Below are 25,453 nucleotides of genomic sequence, written 5' to 3'. Positions count from 1 at the left end.
TGTGTGTGTGTGTGTGTGTGTGTGTGTGTGTGTGTGTGTGTAAATCACAATTAGGTGGATAGATTGTGGTGTTGTAAATTATGAATGAATGAATAATTTTATTATTTTGTCATGCATACAACAAAATATGCCCACCCCACACAAGACACCATTACATAGGTGAAAGGACCAGATGCCAAAGTAACATCATACCTTAAACAAATAAACTTTCTAGTCTTTTTTTGCCAAGCTTTAGAAACAAAAGTTGCCAAATTATGTACATTAAATTTTTTTGGACAGACATTTCATGTAAGATCGGTATTCTTAACGCATCATAATACGGACAATACAAAAGAAAATGGGATTTGTTCTCAACTTCTCCTAGTTCACATAGTTTGCACAACCTTTTTTCTTCTTTTAACCTTTCAACCTTTTTAAATGTACCTAATTCAAGGTTAAGAGGAAGGATTCCTGTTCTCAACTCAGCCACCAACAACCTCTCACTTCTCGATAAGTTTGCTGTAACATATAGTTAAGGAACATAATAGTGTTTGATTGAATATAAGTTTGTAGTTTTGCTTTTAACAAAATGCCTTTTGGCCATATTTCTTCAAGTCTTACAAGTAACTTACTTCTGATTCTGAAAGGAAGTTTTTCCTTGCCTCTGTTGCCTAGTGCTTGCTTTTGATGGGAATTGTTGGGTTTCTGTAAATAACATCACAGAGTACGGTCTACGATACTACGATACGATAAATGGAATATCTTAGAAAAATGAAACAGACTAATAATAAATATGTTTCGATTTTGTAGCAAAATCTGCACCTCATTGGCATTTTTCTCTCCACTTGTTTTCTTCCACACTGTTCATTGACAGAGCTCTCCTTTTAGCATGAATACTTTGTTTACTGTAAACTTTGGCATCTTACTAAAGCAGGAAACCCAACAGGCACGGGTGCAAGGGGAAATAACGACAGTGTGAAAATCCATTTGAATTAATCTTATTTTCATAAAAATCTGTGAAAGTCAAAAACAATGAGCAAAAGCATCAGCACACAGTGTCTCCTCTTAACATGCTTACTAGTCTGGATCAACTGAAGTACATTGCTGACAAGCTTTGCCCCTTCACAACAAGAACAACCTCTGAGTTATCAAGCTAACCTTATTACAAACTGGAAATTGAAATTTGAATCGTGCAATAAGGCAGGCGTGCTTGGGTCTTTCAATCAACTTATCCATGTTTCCAGCTAATCTAAATAAGTTACGTTACAGTACTGTGTGAACAGTTAATTTAATATTGTATGTGCCGTTTTCTTTTGTGGGGTACAAATGTTCCACCAAAACATTTTGCAGAGGCACCATTGCTGCGTCCGGAACAAGACAATTGTGATTGGTTTAAAGAAATGAAAACTACAGAGAGTGTTTTTTTTTTTACTCCTATCCCAGAATGTCTCTGTGGAGTAGCCATACTTTACTCCACAGTGCTGGGGAGATAGGTTTGGCCATGCAAGACTACATGCTTACTAACACAATAATACACTCCTGCCCAGTGTTGTGGTTGAATCTGTCAATACGTTATTCTTCTGTGTAGAAATTAGGCAGAAGCACAGTACTGGAATATGAAGGTCATTCAGGTCGGACCAGTGTTTCTCTCTTGAACCAGTGTTGTTATCTCTTACAGTGCTGACAGATAAAAGCCAACTGTGATCCAACGAGAGTGTGAGCTGCACGCATGCCAAAGAATCGCTGCAAACCAGACCCTGTTATTTTGGCTGGCTTGCATTTGAGGGCACCATTCCTAATCTGAACCAAAATAACTTCCAAAGTATGTTTAAAAAAAATTCTTGGGAGATCCTTGTTAGCAAATAACGCTCTGTGATACATTCATTGCTTTAATGTGTGATGAGACCTTCAGGTGAGGCAAAACAAAATCCAACACAAGTTGACCCTGGAATTCCAACCCTTGTATTAGAGGTGGTGATGGTGCTGGTAACTGTGTCCATGTGTGTATTTGCTTTCTTTTATGAATGTTGTGCATGCTTGGCTAAGAGATTGTAGGCACGTGCACATATGGTTGCATGTTACCCGACAGTAGACAGTCCAACGTTAATTATGTTCCCTGGTTACCCTTTGGCTGGTGTTTCAGTGGCCATGGCAGCCCTGTGTCTGCTCACCATAAATAATACAGCAAGAATGTGCAAGAATTGTGTCATAAATGTGTCTGGACATTTTATTTTACCTTTTTAGTATTTTATTTTCCCAAAAAAGCCAACCATTTTCTATTTGGCTATTGTTTCAGCTTTACAAATATGAGGTTTAGCTGCTGTTCTTTGGCATGTATGATGTGATAGTAAACGGTTAATCTTTGGGTATTGGTCAGATAAAACAAAGAATTTTAAGATGCCACCTGAGGCTTTTGGAATTTATAATTGGCACTATTTTTGGACATTTTAAAGACAGAACAAATAATCGTCAGTTGCAAACGGACAACTTTACGCCAATGTGGTGTCTCGTTTTGTGCTTAGAACTTAACTCAATTAATAGTTTCTTAAAACTTTATATTTACAGAAATTGAATGTTCATTCATGGCCGCTCAAACTTTTTTAGTGGTTAAAAAGGACGCTTAGGTTTGGTATGTTTGCTACAGCTCAAACTGAAATGACATGTTACGATTTTCCACAGATGTGGAAGGAGTGACTCAGTTGTCCTGACCCTGTAGCCAGTGTCTGTGGTGGCTGTATGTGCAGCTCATTGCAGCTGGGATGGTAGTGGCAGTCAGCGAGTCTCAACTTTTGGTGGTCCATCTCAGGAGGCCTGTTTTTTAATCTGTTTTTAGGAGTTAATACTGTTAGAACCCTGTCAAGTCCAGCCCCACATACTTTCATTTTTGAACAGGTTTAGCCCTCCCTCCAGTATGTTGAGATTTTACTTGGGGTATGAAGTTAAGATTTTATTTTTTTTAAATTTGAATACAGCTTGCAACTTATTTCAATGTATTTTTCAGTCAAAGTGGAAAACTTGTGGGGAAAATGGTACTGAAGTAGCTCCAAACTTCTTTCAGGCAGAGAACACACACAACTCAGTAGTCTGGCGTAGAGCTGCAACTAATAATTGTCTTTGTCAGCAATTGTCAGATTAATCTGGCAATCATGTCCCAATGACTTGTTTAATTGTAGGTCTATAAAATGTCACAAAATAGTGAAAAATGTCCATCAATGTCCATTTTTTTTAAAGCAAGAAGTGATGTCTTCAAAATGCTTGGTTTACTCGACTAGCTGTCTAAAGCCCCAACATATTCAGTTGACTATCACATAAGACAAAGTAAAGCAAGACATTCTCACAATTGAGAAATTAGAATTTGATTGTTTGGCATTTTTGCTTTGCCAATTCAGTCGACTAATTGACTTCATAAAACAGTGTATCTTCAACTGTCCATCACCACATTAGGCCAAATGAAGTCTGTCCATTTCAATATCAGTCAGGATTAAAAAACTGCTAAAAGTCATTGAATAAGTATACATTTATCTTTATTTTTGTGCCAAATGACTACTGTTGGTCTACCAAATTTTTACCATTGTAACTCTAATACTGTAAGTGAAGTGCAAGCCAGCATTGTTGTGAATGCTATCAACCGGCTCTGAATCTCACACCTAATGATGCAGTCACTCGGTGTCGAATGAGTGAAAAAACAACTTTGACTTTGAAACCCAAGCCTTACCTCAGTTTTTCTTGTTTCAAAGTCCCTCCGTTGTATCTGGTAAAGTGAATGATAAAAGGTTGGGTGCCAAAATCATTTTTTCTTTTTGCTGCTTGACTTGGCCCATACTTGCATCAGAAGATGTTACATTTCAGGAAAATGATTTGAGCCTTCAAATATACATGCTGTGATAAAGACAGGTATTGTTGAAAAACAGCAGCAGTTCTTTTAGTAGTAGTGTTTGATGTAAATGCATCAGGAGTAATGTAATATTTTTTATAGAATAGAAAATATATATTTGTTTAATACCTCCTTCCATAAAGCACTTACTTCACTATTCACTTACGAAGAAAGTGAGTTGCTTAATTTGAAAATAAAATAACTGACCTTTAAGAATGTTTAACTCCCGAATGAAAAAGGGTGCATGATCCCAAATGTTAATAATACAATTAATGGCAAACATATTTAAAAGGTATTTTTTTCTTAAGTAAAACTATATTTAAATAGATTTTTCTTTATTAAGGAGGCTTTTTTATGTGCACATTCAAGAAAAACAGGTTGTGCAGTTAAATGTTTACCAAACTTAAAACAAAAAGTGTGATAACAAGGGTGGGGCAGGCTGGCACACATCATGGGAAAGACAATACCTCAGTAGGTGATCTGATGAAAATAATTGTGCATTGACAATTTGATATTCAGGGATGTAAAAACCAGTACACACATTCTAGTTAATCTGAACAACAGGCTAACTCTGCACTAGTGCTTGTAAAGAACATCTTCGCTACTGTCTGACACGATTGCCTCGTAGTTCAAATACATAACAATTGTGATGTATTTCTTGTGATGTGTGTAACTGTCAAAAAAGTCTTGCTTGTCTCTTAGCGTAAAATAGAATTAAAACGTTAAACAAAGGCGTTAAAAAAATTGATAAGCACAATAAGGAAATACAGGTTTTATTCTTTTTTTTTTCTCATGTTCTACTAACTTAAAATAATAAATAAAAGAAATAATTCTAATTAAGATAAAGGTGAAGTATCAGCTTTTTGGGGGGATCAGCTTGTGATGTTACTACCTCCCGTGCTTCTGTTTGGTCTGATGACACAAAGGTGACATGTAAACATAATTGGTTTGCTTCAGTGTAGAGCTGGAATTATTAGTTTATTTATTGTTGAGGTGATGGTTGACTGAATTATTAATCAAATTAGTCGTTTAGGTCATTTTCAAGCACAACTAAGCACTGTTGGGGCCTGGCATTTTCGTGCTTGGGCCCTAATAATTGCAATTTGATATTTCCTCATATCGTGCAGCCATAGTACAAATACCAAATATGTGATGGTCCCGCCTTCTCAAATGTGAGGATCTGAGAGTAAACGGAATGACAAACTCATCAACAAATGGAAAAAGAAAACATTTGCTAGTTGCAGCCCTACTTCAGTGTACATGACATGCCTGCAGCTGTTTCACAGTAAAAGCCTTAAATGCCAGTATTGTACTTCTTTAATTTTTCTAGTTCCATCAATTTGTTTTTACAAATGCACTCTCTCTGATGCTGTAAGCTCTTTAAGAGCTAGTTTCTGTTTTTATAAAACGTATTTATTATGCATTTAATTGCTCATGCTCTCTCATTTTGACCAGCGTAGTATACCCTTTGAATCTATTCTTCTATTGCAGCATCTTGTCACAAGTTGGAATATTTCATGGCAGAAAGTACTTTACTTTTGTGCCCAAATGACAGATGCAAATGATTACTGTGGGGAATACTTAGAGAAGGTAAATGCTCTGATTTTGGCATTAATGAGTTTGTCATAGAATCTGAATGTTAGGTAATTACACAGAGAGCCAGTGTGCCAGCATGCAGAAGCTGTTGGTTTTTGCTTTGCCACAGGGGTGTGCATCAAACTTCTTGTCTCTTGTGCCTGCTATAAATGTAAGATGTAAGCTGAACTAACGTAAACAAATCCTAATCACACAAGTAAGATGTACTACTACCTAGATCTAATACTTCAATTGGAAGCCAGGTTTTTACACAATGAAGTCGGGTTTAGCTGTTTTGGATATACCTTTTAAACATTTACAGTTATGATGAGGTTGAACAGAGAAGGTGATTGTTTGGCATGGTTTTCTGAGCCAATTTTAATCTAATAATCCTCATTTTCTCTTTTTATTTTATGAAACATTCTTAATGACTATGATCATTATGTCAGGTAAATATTTAGAATGTGGTTTGGCTGGAGTTTGAAAGATGTGTTTAGTCTCATCATAAATGTGTTGCTTTGTAACACATTTTTATGATACATTTAACATTTGTTAATCTATCTTTACATTTGTCTCCATAGAGCAGGTGGACAGACAAACCTCTGTGTATATACCAGTCCACTACAATAGCTTTGCAAACATGCTGCTACATTTATATTATGCAGTTTGTTATTTGTTCATAACCAACTGTGAAGCACACTAGCAGATCTGGAATGTTGAGTTCTCCTTGGCTGATGACATCAGAGGATGGGAGTAGCCATCTTGATCTTCAGCTCCCTATCTGCCTATCTCCTGTTTGTGCAAGAGGCCAAATTCTCACTGGTCCTGTGACGCAACATTTAGCTGACACAATGAGATCTTTCTGTGCTGTGTCTTTTGAATAAACCAGGTGAGGAATGTGGACTAAAGAGATTTGCATTCGGTGGTAGTACACCTATGCTCTTCTTTCCCTCTTTTTTTTTTTTTTGGAATAACTTTCTTGAAACTAAAAATATATTGATTTTTCTCTGATGTTGTCATCTCACCTCTGCAAAAAAAAAATCAATTTCATGGCTCTGGCTACCTGCTGTTATTGCCACTGTATTTTCTCTTAAAAAGCAGGCTGTCATTTTCAATCAATGGGCCATTAATAATTGAGGGAGTGCAGGTTGACAAGATGCACATACCGTCTTGTTTGCCAGTTGAATTATTGGGAGCCAGAATGGTTGCCATATAACATTTTCTCTCCCTGGCTGCATGAGATGGTAGTACTAACCAACAGTTAAGGACAAAACCTCTGTCCTCCTAATCAGCTTAATGCTGGCTTATTCAAAGGTCCTCTTTCAGACAGAGCAGCTGCTGTCAGCCAGTTTCAGTAGAGGGTGTGACTGCTGGCACAGCTCGTCGATGCAGAGAGACCGGTTGGTGATTAACAAATGTCAGTAGACTTTGGAATCTAGGGAGCCCAGTCTAAACGCTTTGTCCTCAGTCGCTTACCACTGAAGATATTCCAGGTGGCTCTGTCGTGCACTTACGCCGCCTCCCTTCTCCTCCCACCCTTTCCCTTCAGGCTCGCTCTCCCCTTCTGCTTCTCTCTGCCCTCTCTCCTCAGGGTTTCAGAGCTCTGAGATAAAGAAGTTCAGACATGCCTCACATTTTTAGACCCCCTTGTGGAACTTAGTAAGCACTTTCCCTCCACAAAGTGTCGGTACATATTGCTCGCTCTGACCTGCCTTTCTTTGCAACAGGGTTTCTGACATTTCTCTGGAAAATCCCTTCATTTAGAGATAATGTCCCTGAGAAATGAAAGGACCAGGCAAAGTCAGCCTGGCACGAGTGTGAGATGTTTTCTGCTGAGCTGTGTGGGCAGAGGGCTTGGGTACAGTACCATACATATGGCAGATAGATTTCTGTCAGCAGCTCTCCAGTGTCAGGCTGTCTGCCTTTGAGGAAGAGGATCAGATCTGTGGGTCCATGTTGTGTGCTGGCTGAACACCTAAGCGCACATAGTCAGCTCCTAAAATGGCTGCCCTTGAAGCACGGCTCAGAGGAGGATCTGAGCAGCTCAGTCGCTGCCTGTTAGAGCCCCAGCTGACTAGATGAAAGCAGTTACACAATTGCACCCATTAACTTGGTGTGGCGCAGAGACCGACTGGCTGAAAAGACACAGCCAACTCTAAGGCAGATGGTAGTTGTGTAGGAGTTTTTTTTTTTTCCTCCCCAGGCATTCCACTCCCCTTCACTCCGAAAGGATTCTCTTGATATCCATGTCAAGGAACCTGGCATTAGGAGGCAACTTTGTTCAAAACAGCAGTGAACTGCCAAGAGAGCAGGGTGGGGCCCCTTGGTGAGGCTGTAACCTGACCCTGAACAACAATGGATCCCCTGGTTGCTCAGGGACATACTGGCAGCTTGGCTGGCTCGCATGGAGCTCTCCACTGGCTGACCAGTTGGGTGTGGGAAGCAGGGCGGGATTCCCAACTGTCTCTGGCTGGATCTCACTTGAAATTTCTTTTTTGCAGTTTCCAGATTAGTGGACTGAATTTGATCCTTGTATTAAAGCTATATTTCACTATATCTCTGTTAAAATCAAAGCGGATTTTGTGACAATAGCCAATTTTTCTTTCAGTATTTCATTATTTGTTTTTGTAGTGAAAATAAATTACACTGGAACTGAAAATATATGTTCTTGTTAACTTAAACATTTTAAAACAAGTGTTGAATTATATAAAAAAAAAATGAAACTAATGGCTAAAATTTGAATTAGTTAAATCTACAGTATGTCAACACATCACATTTGGAGATACTTTGCAAATATGTTCTAACAAATTTTCAATAACTTTGGAATTTTGTGTCAAATCAATCAATTGACTTAACGAATCCCACTAAAAAGCCATACCCATAACATTACAGATTCTCCATGTGAGTGGCATCTTTCTGCATGGGACTTGGATATGAGCAGTTTGGATATGAATGGAAACCTTGTTATAAATATCAGCTTTGTAAAACTCACAACAGTTCCTGTAAAGACTGAGTCAGAAAGGTGCTGGTTCTAATTCCTGTTAAGCTTCCATTTCTTTAATTTTCTTGAAACTGGATTACTTTTTAGATCTCTTGATAAATAATTACAGTATAATTAGCAGACATTCAACAGTAATAGGATTTACTCACACTGCGTTTTGGATTTGTCAGCCAAGGCAGACGGATCTCATGAAATGGCGTATGTATGACACATCAATTTGTATGCCCTTATTGGTATGTTATCAAGACGCATTTCCTCCACTGACTTACATTACCTTACAATTGCATGTTAGTTGACTCCATAGTGAGTATTATGAAATGGTTTCTTCTTTTACTAAAGCCAACCCTGTTCTTCTTTTCCTAAACCCCACCTTGTTTTCTTTTCCTAATCCCAAAGGTTTGTCCGTTTCTTGTTTTCCTAAAACACGTGTGTGACGTACTCTCGCGGTAACATGTAGTCTCGCGATAACAAGCCAAGTGGCTTTAGAAAGTGCCACGTGGCGTGCATGTTTACGCTGTGCTGTTGCAGACTTCCTCCCAGACAGCTATAGACATACATGCAGATAGCTCATAATGCATACAGATAGCACGCCATTGGGCATGAATGTTTACGCGAAATCATGCCATGTTGGCCGAGGTTGTAAAGTGTGCCCTTTAACTACCCATCTCAGAACTAGCGTGAGCTACAAATGCCATTTGTAATATTATATGGTTTGCAAGACAAAATGACAATTGATAAGAAAGCGATGATGAAAGAGCTGTGAAATGATGGCCACATCATCAACTTCCATTTCTCTGGTCAAGTCCAAACTGCAAAGAGAGAAGACTGCATAAAGCTTTCATCTCTCTGGTGATTCATTCAATCTTTATTTCAGAGTAGTTGATACAATCTGATGGAATAGTCTGCTCTAAATACTGAGCTGTGGATCTGCTCTCCAGCTGTTGCTTATCCCAAGGTAATAAAAATGGGACAATCAGGCCATAATCCCTTCTCTGTCCTCCATTGTTCTTATAATGATGCTATGCTAAAAAATGAGACCTTCTTAGTATTCTGAGTAACATCAGCATCTGCTGAATTCTCCTCTTTGACATGTTTTGTATGGGTTTCTACCAGAGTTTGTGGACAACTCCAGTGAAAATAATCTCAATTTAATATGAATTTTTGACTCTTTATTTGTGTGGTTTTGTCTTGATAAGGAGATGACAGTAATTTGTTTTGCTTTTGCATAAATAAACGAACAAACATTTTTTTAGTAAATATTTGAGAATATAAAGTGTGTGTGTATATATATATATAGCTATATATCTATATCTGTGATATTTCAACTTTTATTATACCATCTCATCACTCCTACATATTATTCAACATTAAAGCAGCCATAAGGAAATAAATTCAGAGTATGTTGTCTTCATATATCCAGATTCAAATTACTGTCAATAAACAGGTTTCCCTCCAGTGCCAAATTTTCAATAATGTGCAACATTTTGGACCACTTTCTTCCAAATGCAAGTCGCTATAAAGCTAGCAGATGAGATTCTTTTGAACACATAATCATGATAATTTACGCATTTTATCTTTAATTTGCATTTTATCTTTTGCTGGCCATTGTCTTATACATTTTTATGCAGAAAATGTGCATCATCCAACCTGCACTTGATTATTTGTTCACAGCAAGAATTGCCATTGGTAATTATGCTAGATTATTACCAAGTTTATTTTTCATGGAAGGGCATGTTCCATTACACTAAATATTTAAGGATTATAGATTAATAATATGCCTGCATTGTAATAGCTCTGTACATATGGGTTTCATTGCTATAGTAAATACCCCATGACTTGCACTGTGAAAATGGCTCACATGAACATTTTAACACAATATTAATATATTACTTTTATTTTCAATCACACCCACTTAGTCCTCATGAATCTTTTTCTCCCTCTTTTTCATTGCAGGTTTCCCTGATTTTCCAGGGAGTGCTCGCTCTTTTCAGTAATGGAGGTGTTGCAGTGTGATGGCTGTGACTTTCGTGCCGAGTCATATGATGACTTAAAGACCCACATTCAGGAAGTGCACACCGTTTTCCTGCAGCCTGCAGACGCAGATGAGTCTGACTCTCTGAAAGATGAGGATGAAGATGAGGAGGAAGAGGAGGAATATGAGGACAAGGATGACAAGGATTATACGCCTCCTAAAGCTGGAATGAGTATGTCTACCACATCAAATCAGATGTTACAGTTTAATTTGTTATGGATTAGGAAACACTTCTGTTTTGGTTTCAAATAACTCTTCATAGTAGGAGGATTTCATGGAGCTTAACATGTATGAGTTGCTAGTTTTATTGATTGAAACAACAGAACGTTTTAATAAAAGCAGAATATTACTTATTTACTGGTATTATTAAGCAAAACAACAGGAAGTTTAAATAACAACTAAGTATACTCATGTTCTATTTTCCAGCAGACATCTCACATACTTTTTAAAATCTTTTTTAGGCCCCATCTCTACTGACGATTCCAACCAAACACAACAAAAGCAGACAGCTGAAACCCACCTGCCGTTTCATCAGTGCAAGTTCTGTGTTCGTTACTTCCGATCAAAGTCATTCTTAAAAAATCACACCAAAAAAGTGCATAATGTTGTAGAGGAAGATTCAGAGGCAAATATCTCCTCCCAGACAGCTAAGCAGTCCAGCTACACCGTTTTAATGCATAATGACCATTCAAAGGTGTATTCTTGTAAGTATTGCACATACCAGTCTCCACGCAAAGCAAGGATAATGAAACACCAACTAATGTATCATAGCAAGGTTCCATCTGAGAGCACTGGAGATCCTTCAGAGTACGCAGAGACCGGAGAGGAATCGGACTCAGCCAGTGTACTCATGAAGGGAACATTTGCCTGCGAATGGTGTGACTATCAGACTGACCAGAAGGGCAGCTGGACTAATCACGTGGTGAAGGAACACAGTGACAAGGTCAAGATAGTTTCTTCCATTGCAGAGCTGGAAGGGGAGTCAAGTGTAAACTCACCCAACCCAGATTCTCCCTCCGCTTCCCGAAGCCCGACTAGATTAAAGATGAGTTTAACTGACGTTTGTGAAAAGGAAGAGCCGGTAGGAAAAACAGCAGAAAACATGTCAGAGAAGACAGTCCCAGATATCTCTACCTTTCAATATGCACATATTCGTGCAGTAACACCCAACAGCACAGGTTCCTCCATTTTGTCCAAGAGGTTTGCTTCAGCTGACATCTCCAACAGCGTCGTAGGGATGGATGCCAACTTATTTAATGAGGAGGACTCGCGTAGCAGCTTAGAGGACGATGATGAGGAAGAGTTGGGCGATATAGATGATCCTAGCTATACTGGGACCCTGTCAGCAGATGCAAAGCAGCTTTTAACTGACGAGGACAATAAATTACTGGAGACTAAAGGAATACCATTTAGAAAGTACATGAACCGTTTTCAGTGCCCCTTCTGCTCCTTCCTAACCATGCACAGGCGGAGCATCTCCCGCCACATTGAAAACATTCACCTTTCTGGTAAAACCACAGTGTATAAATGTGATGAATGCCCATTTATTTGCACCAGCCCGCTTAAACTAGGCACACACAAACAGAGCCACATATCCTCAGATTTAGACACCATGGACTTAACAAGTGATAGTCCAGATCCTCACAGTGACAATGCTACAGAGCCAGTTAACGGGGGTAATGTAAGCTCCAAAGTCAATGGAAAAAAGATAACCAGCACACCGAACGACCAGCAGAACCCTCATCGCTGCACGCTCTGCAGCTTCTCTACCACCACTCTGAAAGGTCTGAGGGTTCACCAGCAGCACAAGCATTCCTACTGTGATGACCTAGATCCCACTGTCTTTGAAAGCCAGCTGACTGACCAGACCGACTCTGAAATAGATGCTTCTCCAATCTTTCTACAAAAAACCCAGACCTCCATTTTAGGACTTGCCACCAAAAAGCCCTTAGTAACAGGCAAAAGAGCCAGGAAGTCCATTAATGACTTGCCTTTGGATTTGTCCTCGGTTAAGAAGAGAACTAGAATTGATGAAATTGCCAGTAACCTTCAAAGTAAGATAAGCCAAAGCCAACAGGACATGATCATAAACCTAGATGACATGGATGATGAAGATGCAGGAGAAAATCACACCAGTTCTGATAAAGAGGGTAGAAACCATGACAATAAAAACCCTGTCTTCAATAATAACACACAACAGTTTTATGCAAAAGAATCAATGATCTCTCACGAGGGAGGCAGAATAGGGAAAAGAAAAAGCAACCCTAAGTCAAAACCTAGAAACCTTCCTATATCACTGACTCTCTCAGATGATAGTGAAAACATCTCTGCTGAACCCAGCGACAGTGCTATTCAAGAGAACGCTGATTATTCAGAGGAACCGGGAACTACACGTTTCTACTGTAAACACTGTGATTACCACAACAAATCAGCTCGCAGCGTCAGCACCCATTACCAGAGGATGCATCCTTACATCAAGTTCAGCTTTAAGTACATCCTGGACCCTGAGGACCAGAGCGCGGTCTTCCGCTGCTTAGAGTGCTACATCGAATATACGACGTACAATGATCTGCACCAACACTACATGGATCACCACCCTGAAGCAAGCAATGTGCTAAACTTTAACCAACCAAATCTGGTATACATGTGCCGCTTTTGTTCGTACACAAGCCCCAATGTCAGGAGCCTAATGCCCCATTACCAAAGAATGCACCCTACAGTAAAAATCAACAACGCTATGATCTTCTCCAGCTATGTAGTGGAGCAGTCCCATAAAACGGGTGAATCGCAAACCCTGAGGGAAATATTAAACTCTGGCCCCAAGAATTTGAACTCAGCCACATCAACCCCCAGGTCATCCTCGAGCCCAGTGCTGAAAACGGTCTCTAAGACCCCTGAATCCAGTGCTGAGACAGACCCTCTCAAAGAATCAGTGGGTGGCAATGTTGTTGTCTATGATTGTGATGTGTGTTCTTTTGCTAGCCCCAACATGCACTCTGTTTTGGTCCACTATCAAAAGAAACACCCAGAGCAAAAGGCGTCTTATTTCCGTATACAGAAAACCATGAAGGTAATCTCGGTGGATCAATCGCAGTCTGTTGCAAACTCTTCATATAATCTCAGCATGGCTACACCTCCAAAACAACCAAGCGCAGCGTTGTATGGATCAGATGAAGAAATGTACTACTGTAAACATTGCGTGTACAGCAACAGATCTGTTGTTGGTGTGTTGGTCCATTATCAAAAGAGACACCCAGAAGTAAAAGTGACAGCTAAATACATCAAACATGGCGCTCCCACCCCCGGTTTGATGAAATTAATGGAGGAATTGCAAATTGCGGCTCCCAAACAGTTTATGAAGCAATTTCAAAATAACGGTCATGATGGATCTAACAACACAAGCCCTAAACCAGGAAGTGGTGAGAAAGGTGAGGACGAGCTATTCTTTTGTCAGCAATGTGATTATGGCAACCGCACTGTAAAAGGAGTGCTTATTCATTACCAGAAGAAGCATAGGGAAACCAAGGCCAATGCTGACCTTGTGCGTCGTCACACTGCAGTCGTCCGTAGTCAGCGCGAGCGTGCACAGATGGTTCAGTCAAGCAGTGTCTCTTCAGCCTTGATCCCAGCCCCTCCAGACCCTGAAAACACTACGCCCCTGCGCTCCTTGAAATGCAGACACTGTTCCTACACATCCCCCTATATCTATGCCCTAAAGAAACATCTGAAGAAAGAGCACCCCACTGTGAAAGCCACAGCTATGACTATTTTACACTGGGCTTACCAAGATGGCATTCTAGAGGCTGGCTACCACTGTGAGTGGTGCATTTACTCCCACGCTGAACCCCAAGGCCTGCTGCTCCATTACCAAAGACGCCATCCAGAGCACAATGTTGATTACACATACATGGCCAGCAAGCTATGGGCTGGTCCGGAGACCACTCAACAAGGGGGCAATATGGAAACTAAACATTACAAATGTAGAGACTGTGCCTTTGAGGCCTGTACAATATGGGACATCACTAGTCACTATCAGGCAGTCCACCCTTGGGCCATCAAAGAGGATGAATCTGTGCTTTTGGATATTATTAAAGGAAATGGCTCAGCTGAAAAGATCGACCAGCAGGTTGTCAAAGAACATGTGTCTTTCGATTGCCAGCCAGTTGAAGATGATGGACCACTGGTCATTGTCACTACACCTCAAGAAAGCAATCCCCCCCCTCCCCACCCACGCCTTTCCATATCTAACAATCCTTATCAGTGCACTGTATGTCTGTCAGAGTACAACAGTCTCCATGGCCTCCTCACTCACTATGGAAAGAAGCACCCAGGTATGAAAGTAAAAGCTGCAGATTTTGCACAGGAGGCAGACATCAACCCCAGTTCTGTGTATAAATGTCGTCACTGTCCATATGTAAACTCCCGAATCCACGGTGTCCTAACTCACTATCAAAAGAGACACCCGTTAGTGAAAGTCACTGCAGAAGACTTTGCTGATGATATAGAGCAAATCCCCGACCTAAATGAAGGAGACGACAAGTGCAAAACTCAAAGGCAAGGCTATGGCGCATACAGATGCAAAATGTGCCCTTACACGCATGGGACACTGGAGAAACTAAAAATCCATTATGAGAAATATCACAATCAGTCGGCTTCTGAAATGTTCTCTTCCTCTGTGACATATTTCTCTACTGGTAAAGAAACAGAGCCAGTAGCTGAATGCAGTGCTGGTAATATATCAAGCGCAACAAAGGTCCAGGAGGTCAGTGAATTGGACCTTGCCCACTCAGAGTTACCCATCAATAAGACCGAGAAACATGCTATATTCAAGTGTCAACTCTGCAAATACTTTTGCTCCACCAGGAAAGGCATTGCTCGTCACTACCGTATCAAGCACAACAACGTCCGTGCTCAGCCAGAGGGTAAAAACAATGTCTTCAAATGTGCTCTGTGTTCTTACACAAACCCTATACGCAAAGGTCTGGCAGCACACTACCAGAAGCGGCATGATATTGATGCCTATTATACCCATTGTCTGGCTGCTTCCAAAACTATGACCGAAAAGCCTAACAAAGTAATAGCACCCCCGCCGTCAGAAGGGGACAATTCAGAAATGAGTGAAGAGTTGCGTTTGGCTGTGGAGAGACGAAGGTGTTCTCTTTGCGCATTCCAGGCCTTCAGCAGGAAGAGCATTGTCTCACACTACATTAAACGCCACCCTGGTGTCTTCCCCAAGAAGCAGCATGCTAGCAAGCTTGGCCGCTACTTTACCGTTATCTATGCCAAAGAACCTGAGAAGATTGCTGTCAGTTCAATAGCAGAGGATGACAAGGAAGTGCTGGAGGTTCAGCTAGAAACCGAGCAGGACGGAGAGGTCGAATGGCTGCCTTACAAGTGTCTAAAATGCTTCCGCTTGTCCTTTAGCACAGGCGAACTGCTTTCTATGCACTACAACGACCACCACAGCAATGACTTGAAGAGGGACTTTGTGGTATCGCCCGATCACAGTGATGAGGACTCTGAGTTGTACCAGTGTTCTCACTGTGAGCTGAAGTTTCTGGCTCTCCCGATTCTGGCCAAACATCTATTGAATCACAATGAGGAGTTTGAGAAGAGGGCCATGAGGCTGGAGAGGAGGAGGCAGCTGCTCAGCAAACAGAAAGCCGCAGAACTGCCCGAGACCAAACCTGAGAAGGTGAGCGAAGATACGAATTTCCCTTAAAGCTTTTTAATGAAAGAATAAAACCAGCATGATTTGATTTTCCTTTTGCCATTAATATCTTAAAGCATACAATAAATCTTCTGATGCTGTAAACTACTACTGTCTCATACTACAGCTGTTCCTTAACTCAGTCATCATTAAGAGTATTGTTAACTTTTCAAAACATGACTTAGCAGTTGTACCCAAAGTGTTTATAATGTGGCCAAAATGGACTTAAACAGATAATTACATATTTTAAATTGCCCCCTCACTGTCCCCAGAAATATTATAACGGTGATAATGAGGTATGATAATTAATTTCATAATACGTTGATTAAAAATGCCATTGATTCTTTGTATATATCTGTATATTTGAGAACAATGGCTGTCTCTAACTTCATGGAGAAAATATAAATCTCACAGAGAAGAAATAGTAGTACCTTCTAACAAAATACATCAGCTGGTTGTTGGCAGATGATATACTGATATTAGGTTAAATAATATAATTTAAAACAAATATCTGTATTTCAAGTCATTTTCAAATACATTTGAAAAAGTTGTCAAACAGAAAGAAAACAAAAACTGTGAATAAAACAGCATATTTTTGTCATGTTTCTTTCTGTGAACAGGAAAACCCTGTAAATAAAGCTCCCATAGGATTCAGGTGTAACTTCTGCATAGAGATGCACCCCACCCTCCGAGCCATCTGCAACCACCTTCGGAAGCACGTCCAGTATGGAGAGGTCAAAGAGGGACATGTCAAGGTAAATGGAGTTTGATTTATTTTTCAATTTATTTTGTACTGTGGCTTTTGTTACATCGTCAAGTCTGAATTAACAACACACATGTAATCGTTAAAACCTATTTATGTAAAACAATGTAAATAATAATTACGACAAATATGAATTAATATGATACTTTATTTATGGCTAAATTAAAAACTTTTTTTTTTTAAACCGCATCTGCTGTTTACCTGTTTGGAAAATGCATTAAAGAAGTAGTTAGATGAGAAAGATGTTCATGTCTGTCCCATAAATAAATATAAAGCTATAGCCAGCAGCTGGTAAGCTTAGCTTTGCATAGTATTAGTTTGCATTATTTGGAGATATCAATGTGATATATTCTTTAACAATCCTGTAAGGACCCACTTTGGCTGTCACTGGTGTTTCTGTCTTGTAAACTAACTCCTCATCTTCGTAGCTCTGCATTAATCTGTTTCACTGGACTTGGGTTCTGTTTCTCATTTTGTTTATTACTGACGGTGGCTTCTGGGTAGGCAATCTGTCAGTTTCCCCCAGAGAAAACAAGCAACGCCGTCCCATTGCAGGGGAGTGGAGGGGAGGGTGTTGGGGGATATTGGAGGACAGAGTGGTGAGCCATAACTTTTAGGGCAGCAGCGGGTAACTATTCAAACATTAGTATTCCACTGAGGCTGCCAGTGAGGGAAAAAGGATCCAACCCCTCACCCAAATGAAGGACTGGTTCTTCCGTCAGACACTCGGTCTGTCTTTTATGTTTTTAAGATGTATTCTGTTGTAACTTTGACTGTTAGATACATTGAGTATATGGAATAAAATGTTAGCCTGTAAAGCTAGTGGCATGTGTCAGGGTTATGGGCATTCATGGCACTAGCTCAGTCCATGTGGAGATGTGTTGGGAACTGGAGGGTTGCTAGTTCAAGTCCCCATATGTGGACCAAAGTATGGAGTGTCTATTGGTAGCTGGAGAGATGCCAGGTGCCAGATGCTCTTGAGCAAGGCACCATATCCACTCACTCTGACATCTCTCACTCTGCCATTTGTGCATGAATAGGTCCTGAGCGTGTGTGTGTGTGTGTGTGTGTGTAACAAACAGTGTTAATTGTAAGTTCTGGGGATCAATAAAAAGTATAAATTAAATACGGTTTGTTTTACACATTGCATAATGTAGAAATTAAAGTAGCTTTTTATGGTATCATGAATACAGTTCTAGAGTTTAACTGTAGAACTGTAATGGTTTCTGATACAGTTGGATCAGGCTGACAGTGCAGTCAGGGCAGGCTGGATGGCAAGGTTGGGCCTGTGGATGCCACATCTTATTTATGGCTGCATGAAGTGCAGGGTCAGGTCCTTCCACAGAAAGAATGAGCTCCCTCGGGGCTATAAAAAAGTCATGGTGATTGTATGTCTACTTGTGATGACTACAGAAACCAGCCAGTACTCCAGCAGATGAAGGAGGAGGAAATAGATGGAGTTTTGTTTAGCGTTTAGTTTGAGTTGTTGTTGATGCGGAAGGTGCGAATGTGCAAGGTCTTGTTTTAGGTCCTTATCAGTTTTGTATCCTCCCATTTATTTTCTGGGTGATTAAGCAGCATCATTTATTAATTAGGTTTATTAATCATAGGAAACTGGATGAATATTGTGATTGAATTTGTTAAGAAGAATTTCATTCTTATACAGTTGAAAGATAGATTTAAAAAATGGAGGAGAGTTGGGAATGATATTGTAACAACGCTCCTGGACAGATTTGAGTGGTTATACTTGAGTTTTCATGTCACATTTGGATAGTGCAATCAACTCAATATTAACGTAAAGTATGGTGTGTCAGTAACACACGCAGACTACAAAGTTTCTAGTCAGGAATGGAAAGGCCTCAGATAACTGTTAAGGCTTGTCTATGCTGGACTCGACCCAGTCCTGTTTTTCAGTAAAATGTTCTTGGACCAGAAACACTTTCATTTACAGGCTGACACTGCAGCTTAAAGTAGTTTGGACAGGTGTTTAAGGAAAGTGCGTTGCAGTGAAATACTTTCAGGTCAATGATATTTCCACGTTGATCTTCCAACATTCAGTTCTCCAGCACACATGTATCCAATTGGCATAACAGAGCGTATGTGAGAAAGCTGTAACCAACACTTAACGGAAAATGATTGCACTGATACAGCACAGACAAAACCAGTGTTATGCTTGTGCTTAACTGTTGCTTAAGTGCTGTTAACATGATTTGCCTGATTTAGGAAAAAACAGTTAAAGGTGCCAGTGATGCTTCAGTGAGCAGTTGTATCTGTCATCTGGTAGCTGATTGAGTATCAACTTTGGACTATCCAAATTAATTGTTACCCCTAATCATTCTCTTTTTATTGCTGTGTAGTGCATCCACATGGCAAAAAGGCTGTGACTGACAAAGTCAACAGGCACAGAAAGTTACTGATCACCTGAGACGTCTGCTTTTTGTTTTGCAGCAGGAAGTCAGCGAGGTCCCCCTGACCCTGCCTTCAGAGAGCCTGACTAACGGCGTCCTCGAGGGGGATGAAGCAGCTGAATCTGAAGCCGATTGCATTGAGAGACCCACGGCTGCGATGGTCGGCCAATCCTTGGTTTCCACAGCATCTGGTGGTGTTGCTGTTGCCGCTGAGCCACTGGAACCAAAAACTGATGCTATTGAAGGAAGGGCAGCAGCCCTTGTGGCTGCAGCGAGGGCCGTGGTGTTAGAGGGCGAACTGAAGCAGCGATTAGCAGCAGGGGGTCACCCATGTGCCCAATGTGACCGAGTCTTTATGTCCATGCAGGGACTGAGGTCCCATGAGAGGAGCCACTCAGCCATGGCGCTGTTCAGCAGAGAAGACAAATACAGCTGCCAGTACTGCCAGTTCGTCTCACCGTTCAGACACAAGTAAGGAGGCAGGGCAGAGTCTATGAATGACCCCTCTAACACTGTTTCTACATTAGAGTGCCCTGTGTGCAGGAGTAAATTAGACTTAATTGGGCAACTTTGCTGTTGCTTTGTCCATTGAACTTTCATTAATTCTGACTGTCCAATTTCTTTCATTTGTGCTTTTCAATGAGGTTAGTTCCAGTTGTGGTTACCGTTGGTGTCAGCAAGTGGAGTTTAATACCAGAGTAAACACTTATAGATGATGTGCTGACATAACATTTCGGAAAATGTTTGCAATGCAATTGTGATGAACGCTTGTGGTCAGCTCAAACCTTGGGGACAGACAAGCTGAGTTTCCTGCATCAGCTTCACAATAAAATCCACCCCATTGTTTACCAGTTAAATGCTTTTAATGTGAATCACTGTCAGTAGGAAGTGCTTGGCTTGAGAGGGGAAAGTAAACAGTGAGCCTAAGAGATTAATGAGATAAAATTATAAACAATAATGCTGGATTACATGCATGCATAATTTTCTTGTATCTCCCACATGCATGTGAAGGAAATTTAAATCCAGTCTGGAAATGGCCAACTGCATTGTGAAGTAATTATAGAATATAAATACCTCCTGCCATACAATCTATAGTGTGCAATATGTATCCCTGGTAGCACTACATTTTAAACTCTCCCCCATGTATAGCTTACCAGTCTTCTACCAGCTGTTGTGCAAATCAACTGGATTTTAAACGTATTATTTACAGAGCACACTTTTACACCTTATTCTGTTTACCCTTTCACAACCCCTTTGAATTTTCAATCTTCTCTAAGACTTCATGCCTCCTAGGAGAGTAAGACAAACATTACAGCGAGGCAGACATTTTGGTAGTGTGATTTGCTTGATCCATCACAGAGACACAGAGCGAGAGGGGAAGAGAGAGTCCTCATCTCCTCTGAGCTCCCAGGTGTAATCCCTCTGTACTGTATGTGCCCTGACCCAGAAAGAAGCTGCATTCCCATGCCACCTAGGAGGCTGGCATTAAAAACACAGCCACTGTCCCCACAGGCATTCACACGCTCTCTCCTACCAAGGGATTGTGGGTAGATGAGTTCACCCCACGGCTCCTTGTTCTGTAGTCATCGGAAATGTGCGGCTGTTGTTTGTGAGGTTTACAGAATTGAGTGCTTTAGATGCTACTGAAAAACCCTGCTGTTGAAATCATCAAAGTGGATGCTGTTGAATAGAGCTCTCTCACTTTCTTTCCTGTCCTCTATTCTTGTCACTTTCTCTCTTTATCTGCTATCCTTTTGTCCTAAATCCATCTATTTGTTTTCCCGTCTTTTTATCCTCTTATCTCATAACCTCCCTTCTGTTTTTTTCCTTTTGTCTATTTTGTCTCATTGGCAGTCTGGACAGACATGTGCAGTCTCACCACGGACACCACAAGCCCTTCAAGTGCAAACTCTGCCCCTTTAAATCTGCCTATGTGAGTCGCTTGAAGAGCCACCTGCATAAGGCACACACAGGTAAACACGCAAACACACATACATTAAATCACATTTTACTGCTGTATCCATGACTAACAAGGTATTCCTGGGCCAGAATATCAGCATCCTGTTTATCATCTTCCACATAAAGATGATGTGCTTGATTTAGCTTATCCTGCACAGTGTAACCAGTGGATTAGCTGGAGGAGCAGTTTCACCATTCACGGAGTACATTATATACACCTATTTAAGCACATCCAAAAGATTCATATTTGGATTCAGATTTTAGCACAAATAGCCCAGATTAATTTATTTTTAATATTGTTTATTTGAGAATATGGTGAGAAAGCCCTCGGCATGTCTCACAGGTATAGCTACAGCTGTCTTCAGTTAGATGTAATGTTGAGGGAGCCAGGCATATCCATAGACCAGACATAGACCATCAAGCAAATGTAAAAAAGCTTCACCTTGGAAATCAATACATGAGCAAAAGAACAATCTTAAAACTGGCAAACTAGAAAGACCAATTTCAAAAAAAACTTTCAGTCCTCTCAACTGTCTCAACTGATTGGAGCAAGAAACAGCACTAAGAGTTAACAACTGCTGTGGATAATTGGCACAAACCAATTATGAGTTGCGATTACATTTGAAAAGTGGAGTTTTGCGATGTTGTAGACTTTGTGACAACAATCAGCATTACATTTTTATCATTTTGGCTTAGTTCTTCTCCTTTGTAACCTTGCTTTCAGTCAAGCAAGCTTAAGATACTTTTGACTTATACATCCATATCCAGGAGCTGTCTTATGCCAAACATGTTCTTATCAGAAATAGTTCACTCAGGAAGTAGTTTCCTTATTAAAACCACTTCTGGTTAGAATATGATACTGTCTCAGATTTGGTGTAAATCCATTCCTCAGAATGGCGCTTGCATTGGTTGTTTAGCAAATATATCTAGCAATATATCCAGCAATAGCTACGGAAAGCAAGATGTTATAAATCCCCCATGGGCGCATTCAAACTCCACCAAAGCTGCCAGAAACATGCACAGTAGCCAAAGCAGCATCAGTACATTCGCATACTGTAACGGCATGAATCAAAGAAAGTAGTCAGTATTATGACTGTAATTTATGAGTCAGAGATTAGCTGTATGCATAATATGAAATGTCCTTTGTGCATTGCTTACCAACCTGCAAAAAACTTTATGTAAGCGAACAAGCTTCCTGCTAAATATGGAAATAAGTTCCTTAATAATATTTGCCTCCCCTTCAGACTCGCCTCCCTCTGGCAGTGTGGGACTACAGTATATTCATATTGACATTTAAAGCCTTAGTCAATTAAATTATTTGTAGGTCCACAATGTAGCATTTGTGTTTCTTACTTACAACTTTGTAACTTCCAAATTGCCCACAAAGAAGTTATAAGTTGAGGAGTTGGAATGTGGATCATGTTAATGTGTGTTACCTCAAGACATTTTTAATAAACACTGCAGCTCAATATTTTTTTCTGACAAAATTAGACTAATTAGTCCAAGAGGAGCACTAAGTGACATATTTGTTACAGATTTGCTCAAATGGGAATCTCTTTGTTTGCGGTGAAGGATGTGTTTATTATTACTATGTTTATTGTAAAGAATATTTTCAGATCCTCATCTAACACTGCCTATGTATAGTTAATATCAAACCGCGGCCAAGTTGTTAACCTTCGTTTCTCGGTTTTCCTTCAGGTGAGCAGTATACATACAAGTGCTTGTCGTGCCCCTTCTCCTCTATGACCATCAGTCAGCTGAAGGAGCACTCCCTGAGAGACCATGGTGAGGCCCTGACCCTTCCCAAACTCCGGGCTGCTACCCAGGCTGCTCATGGCGCCCTAAGGCCCTCACGTCTGGCCAGTAACACAGAGCAGGCTCCCTTGGCCCCGGATGGTATGAGATCCTGCATAATGTCATTTTAATAAATAATATCATATGATAGGCATGTCAGGCCAGATTTGGAAAATCTCAATTGAGCATCAAAGCAGAATTTCTTAAAACTGAGTTTCTTAACATTTGAACCAAGAAATGTTTTTATAAACAGGCCCATATCATCATCTTTATGTGGTCAGTTTGTGTATATTAGGACAGCAACTAGATATTATTTTTATTTAAGTGATATAATGAATAATTTTGTATTTTCATCTATAAAATAAATTGGTTTAAAAAATATCAGAAAATAGGGAAAAACTGCATTATAGTATTTATGCATTCTAATTCTCCACAGCCCAGGAGATGTATTCAAATATCTAGTTTGCCCAATTAATTTGCCCTAAGAAATTCACTAAACTCTCATAATATGACAAAGCATCAAATAATCACATCTGAGAGTGACTAATATCAAAATTTCTGTTGATTAATCGACAACATTGGGATTCAAAATTTTAAAAAGAAATTGGTGGGACTTTTTATCCAAAGTGTTTTTATTTTTTATATTATTAAAAGTATGTCAACAATTAGGTGTCATAGTCTTCGGTAAGATGTTGTGCGCACATATTGAATAAATAATATGAGAATTAAGGCGTTTGACTGCTGAGATTTGACTACCTCAGCCTGCTTTTAATGTTGATTAAAGAAGACACATTTCTTAACGGAATATTCCTATCAAAGAGACACCTTCACTGTAGGTTGGTGCAGCAGCTATCTCCCTGAATGTGTTGCCATGTTTTAGGTGTTTTAGTGTCTGTTCAGCCGCTGCTTTAGCTTGCAGACTGTTCTTGGCAGCAGCTGTCACCTTGCTGCTGGAGCTGTGGAATCTTCCCTGGAGCTGAAGCATGGCAGCATTCCTCAATGCACCAACCACCACTGTCAGCTGTGCCCTACCAAGACAAGTGAAGCATTGACAAAGAGCATAGCTGACATGGAATGTCTTTCTACCATGCCAAACTAGCTACCTTCAGTCGAATGTCTAAAATTCTGATATTTGAAGTGGAGAAGGGGTTTGTTTTGAAAAGATTAACATTTGATTGGCTCTAAAACTACAGTGGGGCTCGAAAGTTTGGGCACCCCAGGTAAACATTTGTATTAATGTGCATAAAAAAGCCAAGAAAAGATGGAAAAATCTCCGAAAGGCATCAAATGACTTATTAGACATTTGTATATGTCACAAAAAGTAAGATTTTATTTCCATGATTTACACTTTCAAAATAACAAAATGGCGTCTGAAAAAGTTTGGTCACCCTGCAGAGTTAATACCTTGTACTGCCCCTTTTGGAAAGTACAACAGCTTGGAAACGTTTCTTGTAGCCAGCCAAGAGTCTTTTAATTCTTGTTTGCTCATTCTTTGCCCATTCGTCATTCCAAAAGTCTTCCAGTTCTTTGAGATTTCTGCGCTGTCTGTCACGCACTGCTCTTTTAAGGTCGATCCATAGATTTTCAATTATGTTGAGGTCAGGAGAGTGTGAAGGCCATGGCAAAACCTTCAGTTTATGCCCCTTGATGTAATCCACCGTGGATTTTGAGGTGTGTTTAGGATCATGATCCATTTGTAGAAGCCATCCTCTCTTTAACTTCAGCTTTTTCACAGATGGCATCAAGTTAGCGTCCAAAATTTGCTGAAATTTTATTGAATCCATTTTTCCTTCTACTCTTGAAATGTTCCCTGTGCCACTGGCTGCAATACAACCCCAAAGCATTATTGATCCACCCCCATGCTGAACAGTTGGACAGAGGTTCAATTGATTAAATTCGGTGCCCTTTCTTCTCCAAACGTACCTTTGCTCATTCCGGCCAAAAAGTTAATTTTAACCTCATCGGTTTCCACAATGCATCAGGCTTGTCTATTGTTAATTTGCAAACTTCAAACGCTGATTTTTGTGGTAAGGACGTGAAGAGGTTTTTTTCTGATGACTTTCCATGAAGACCATATTTGTACAAGTATCTCTTTATAGTGGAATGGTGTACCACAACCAGTGTCTCCGCCTTCTGGATGGATGTGCAGTCAAACGTGGGTTTGACTTCCTTTTCTCACAATCCTGCGCGCTGTTCTGTCTGATATTTTTCTTGGTCTTCCAGATCTTGCTTTAACTCCCGGTTCCTGATGACTGCATTTCTTAATTACATTCCAACCAGAGGATATTGGCATCTGAAAACACTTTGCTATCTTCTTATGGCCTTCTCTGGTTTGTGAGCGTCAACTATTTCAGTTTC

The 25,453-nt window shown here is 40.1% G+C and overlaps 1 protein-coding gene across 5 annotated transcripts in view; it reads left to right on the top strand.

Annotated features, from left to right (window-relative positions):
- The window catches only part of znf462 (zinc finger protein 462), a 47,088-nt gene that overhangs the window by 9,700 nt on the left and 11,935 nt on the right, over positions 1-25,453 (top strand). For 4 of the 5 annotated variants that reach the window (XM_032539879.1, XM_032539880.1, XM_032539881.1 and 1 more), the window contains 6 exons: positions 10,383-10,633; positions 10,923-16,156; positions 16,792-16,926; positions 19,383-19,813; positions 21,197-21,315; positions 23,000-23,197. In XM_032539879.1, coding sequence (XP_032395770.1) covers positions 10,423-10,633; positions 10,923-16,156; positions 16,792-16,926; positions 19,383-19,813; positions 21,197-21,315; positions 23,000-23,197 — 6,328 coding nt within the window. In that variant the 5' untranslated portion in view covers positions 10,383-10,422. The remainder of the gene's footprint in view (positions 1-10,382; positions 10,634-10,922; positions 16,157-16,791; positions 16,927-19,382; positions 19,814-21,196; positions 21,316-22,999; positions 23,198-25,453) is intronic. The other variant, XM_032539884.1, reaches the window with a different exon arrangement.

Source organism: Etheostoma spectabile, chromosome 16, assembly GCF_008692095.1.
Source record: "Etheostoma spectabile isolate EspeVRDwgs_2016 chromosome 16, UIUC_Espe_1.0, whole genome shotgun sequence".
Classification (NCBI taxonomy): Eukaryota; Metazoa; Chordata; class Actinopteri; order Perciformes; family Percidae; genus Etheostoma; species Etheostoma spectabile.
The sequence above is the reverse complement of the archived record's forward strand: the minus strand, read 5'-3'. Positions and strand labels throughout refer to the sequence as shown.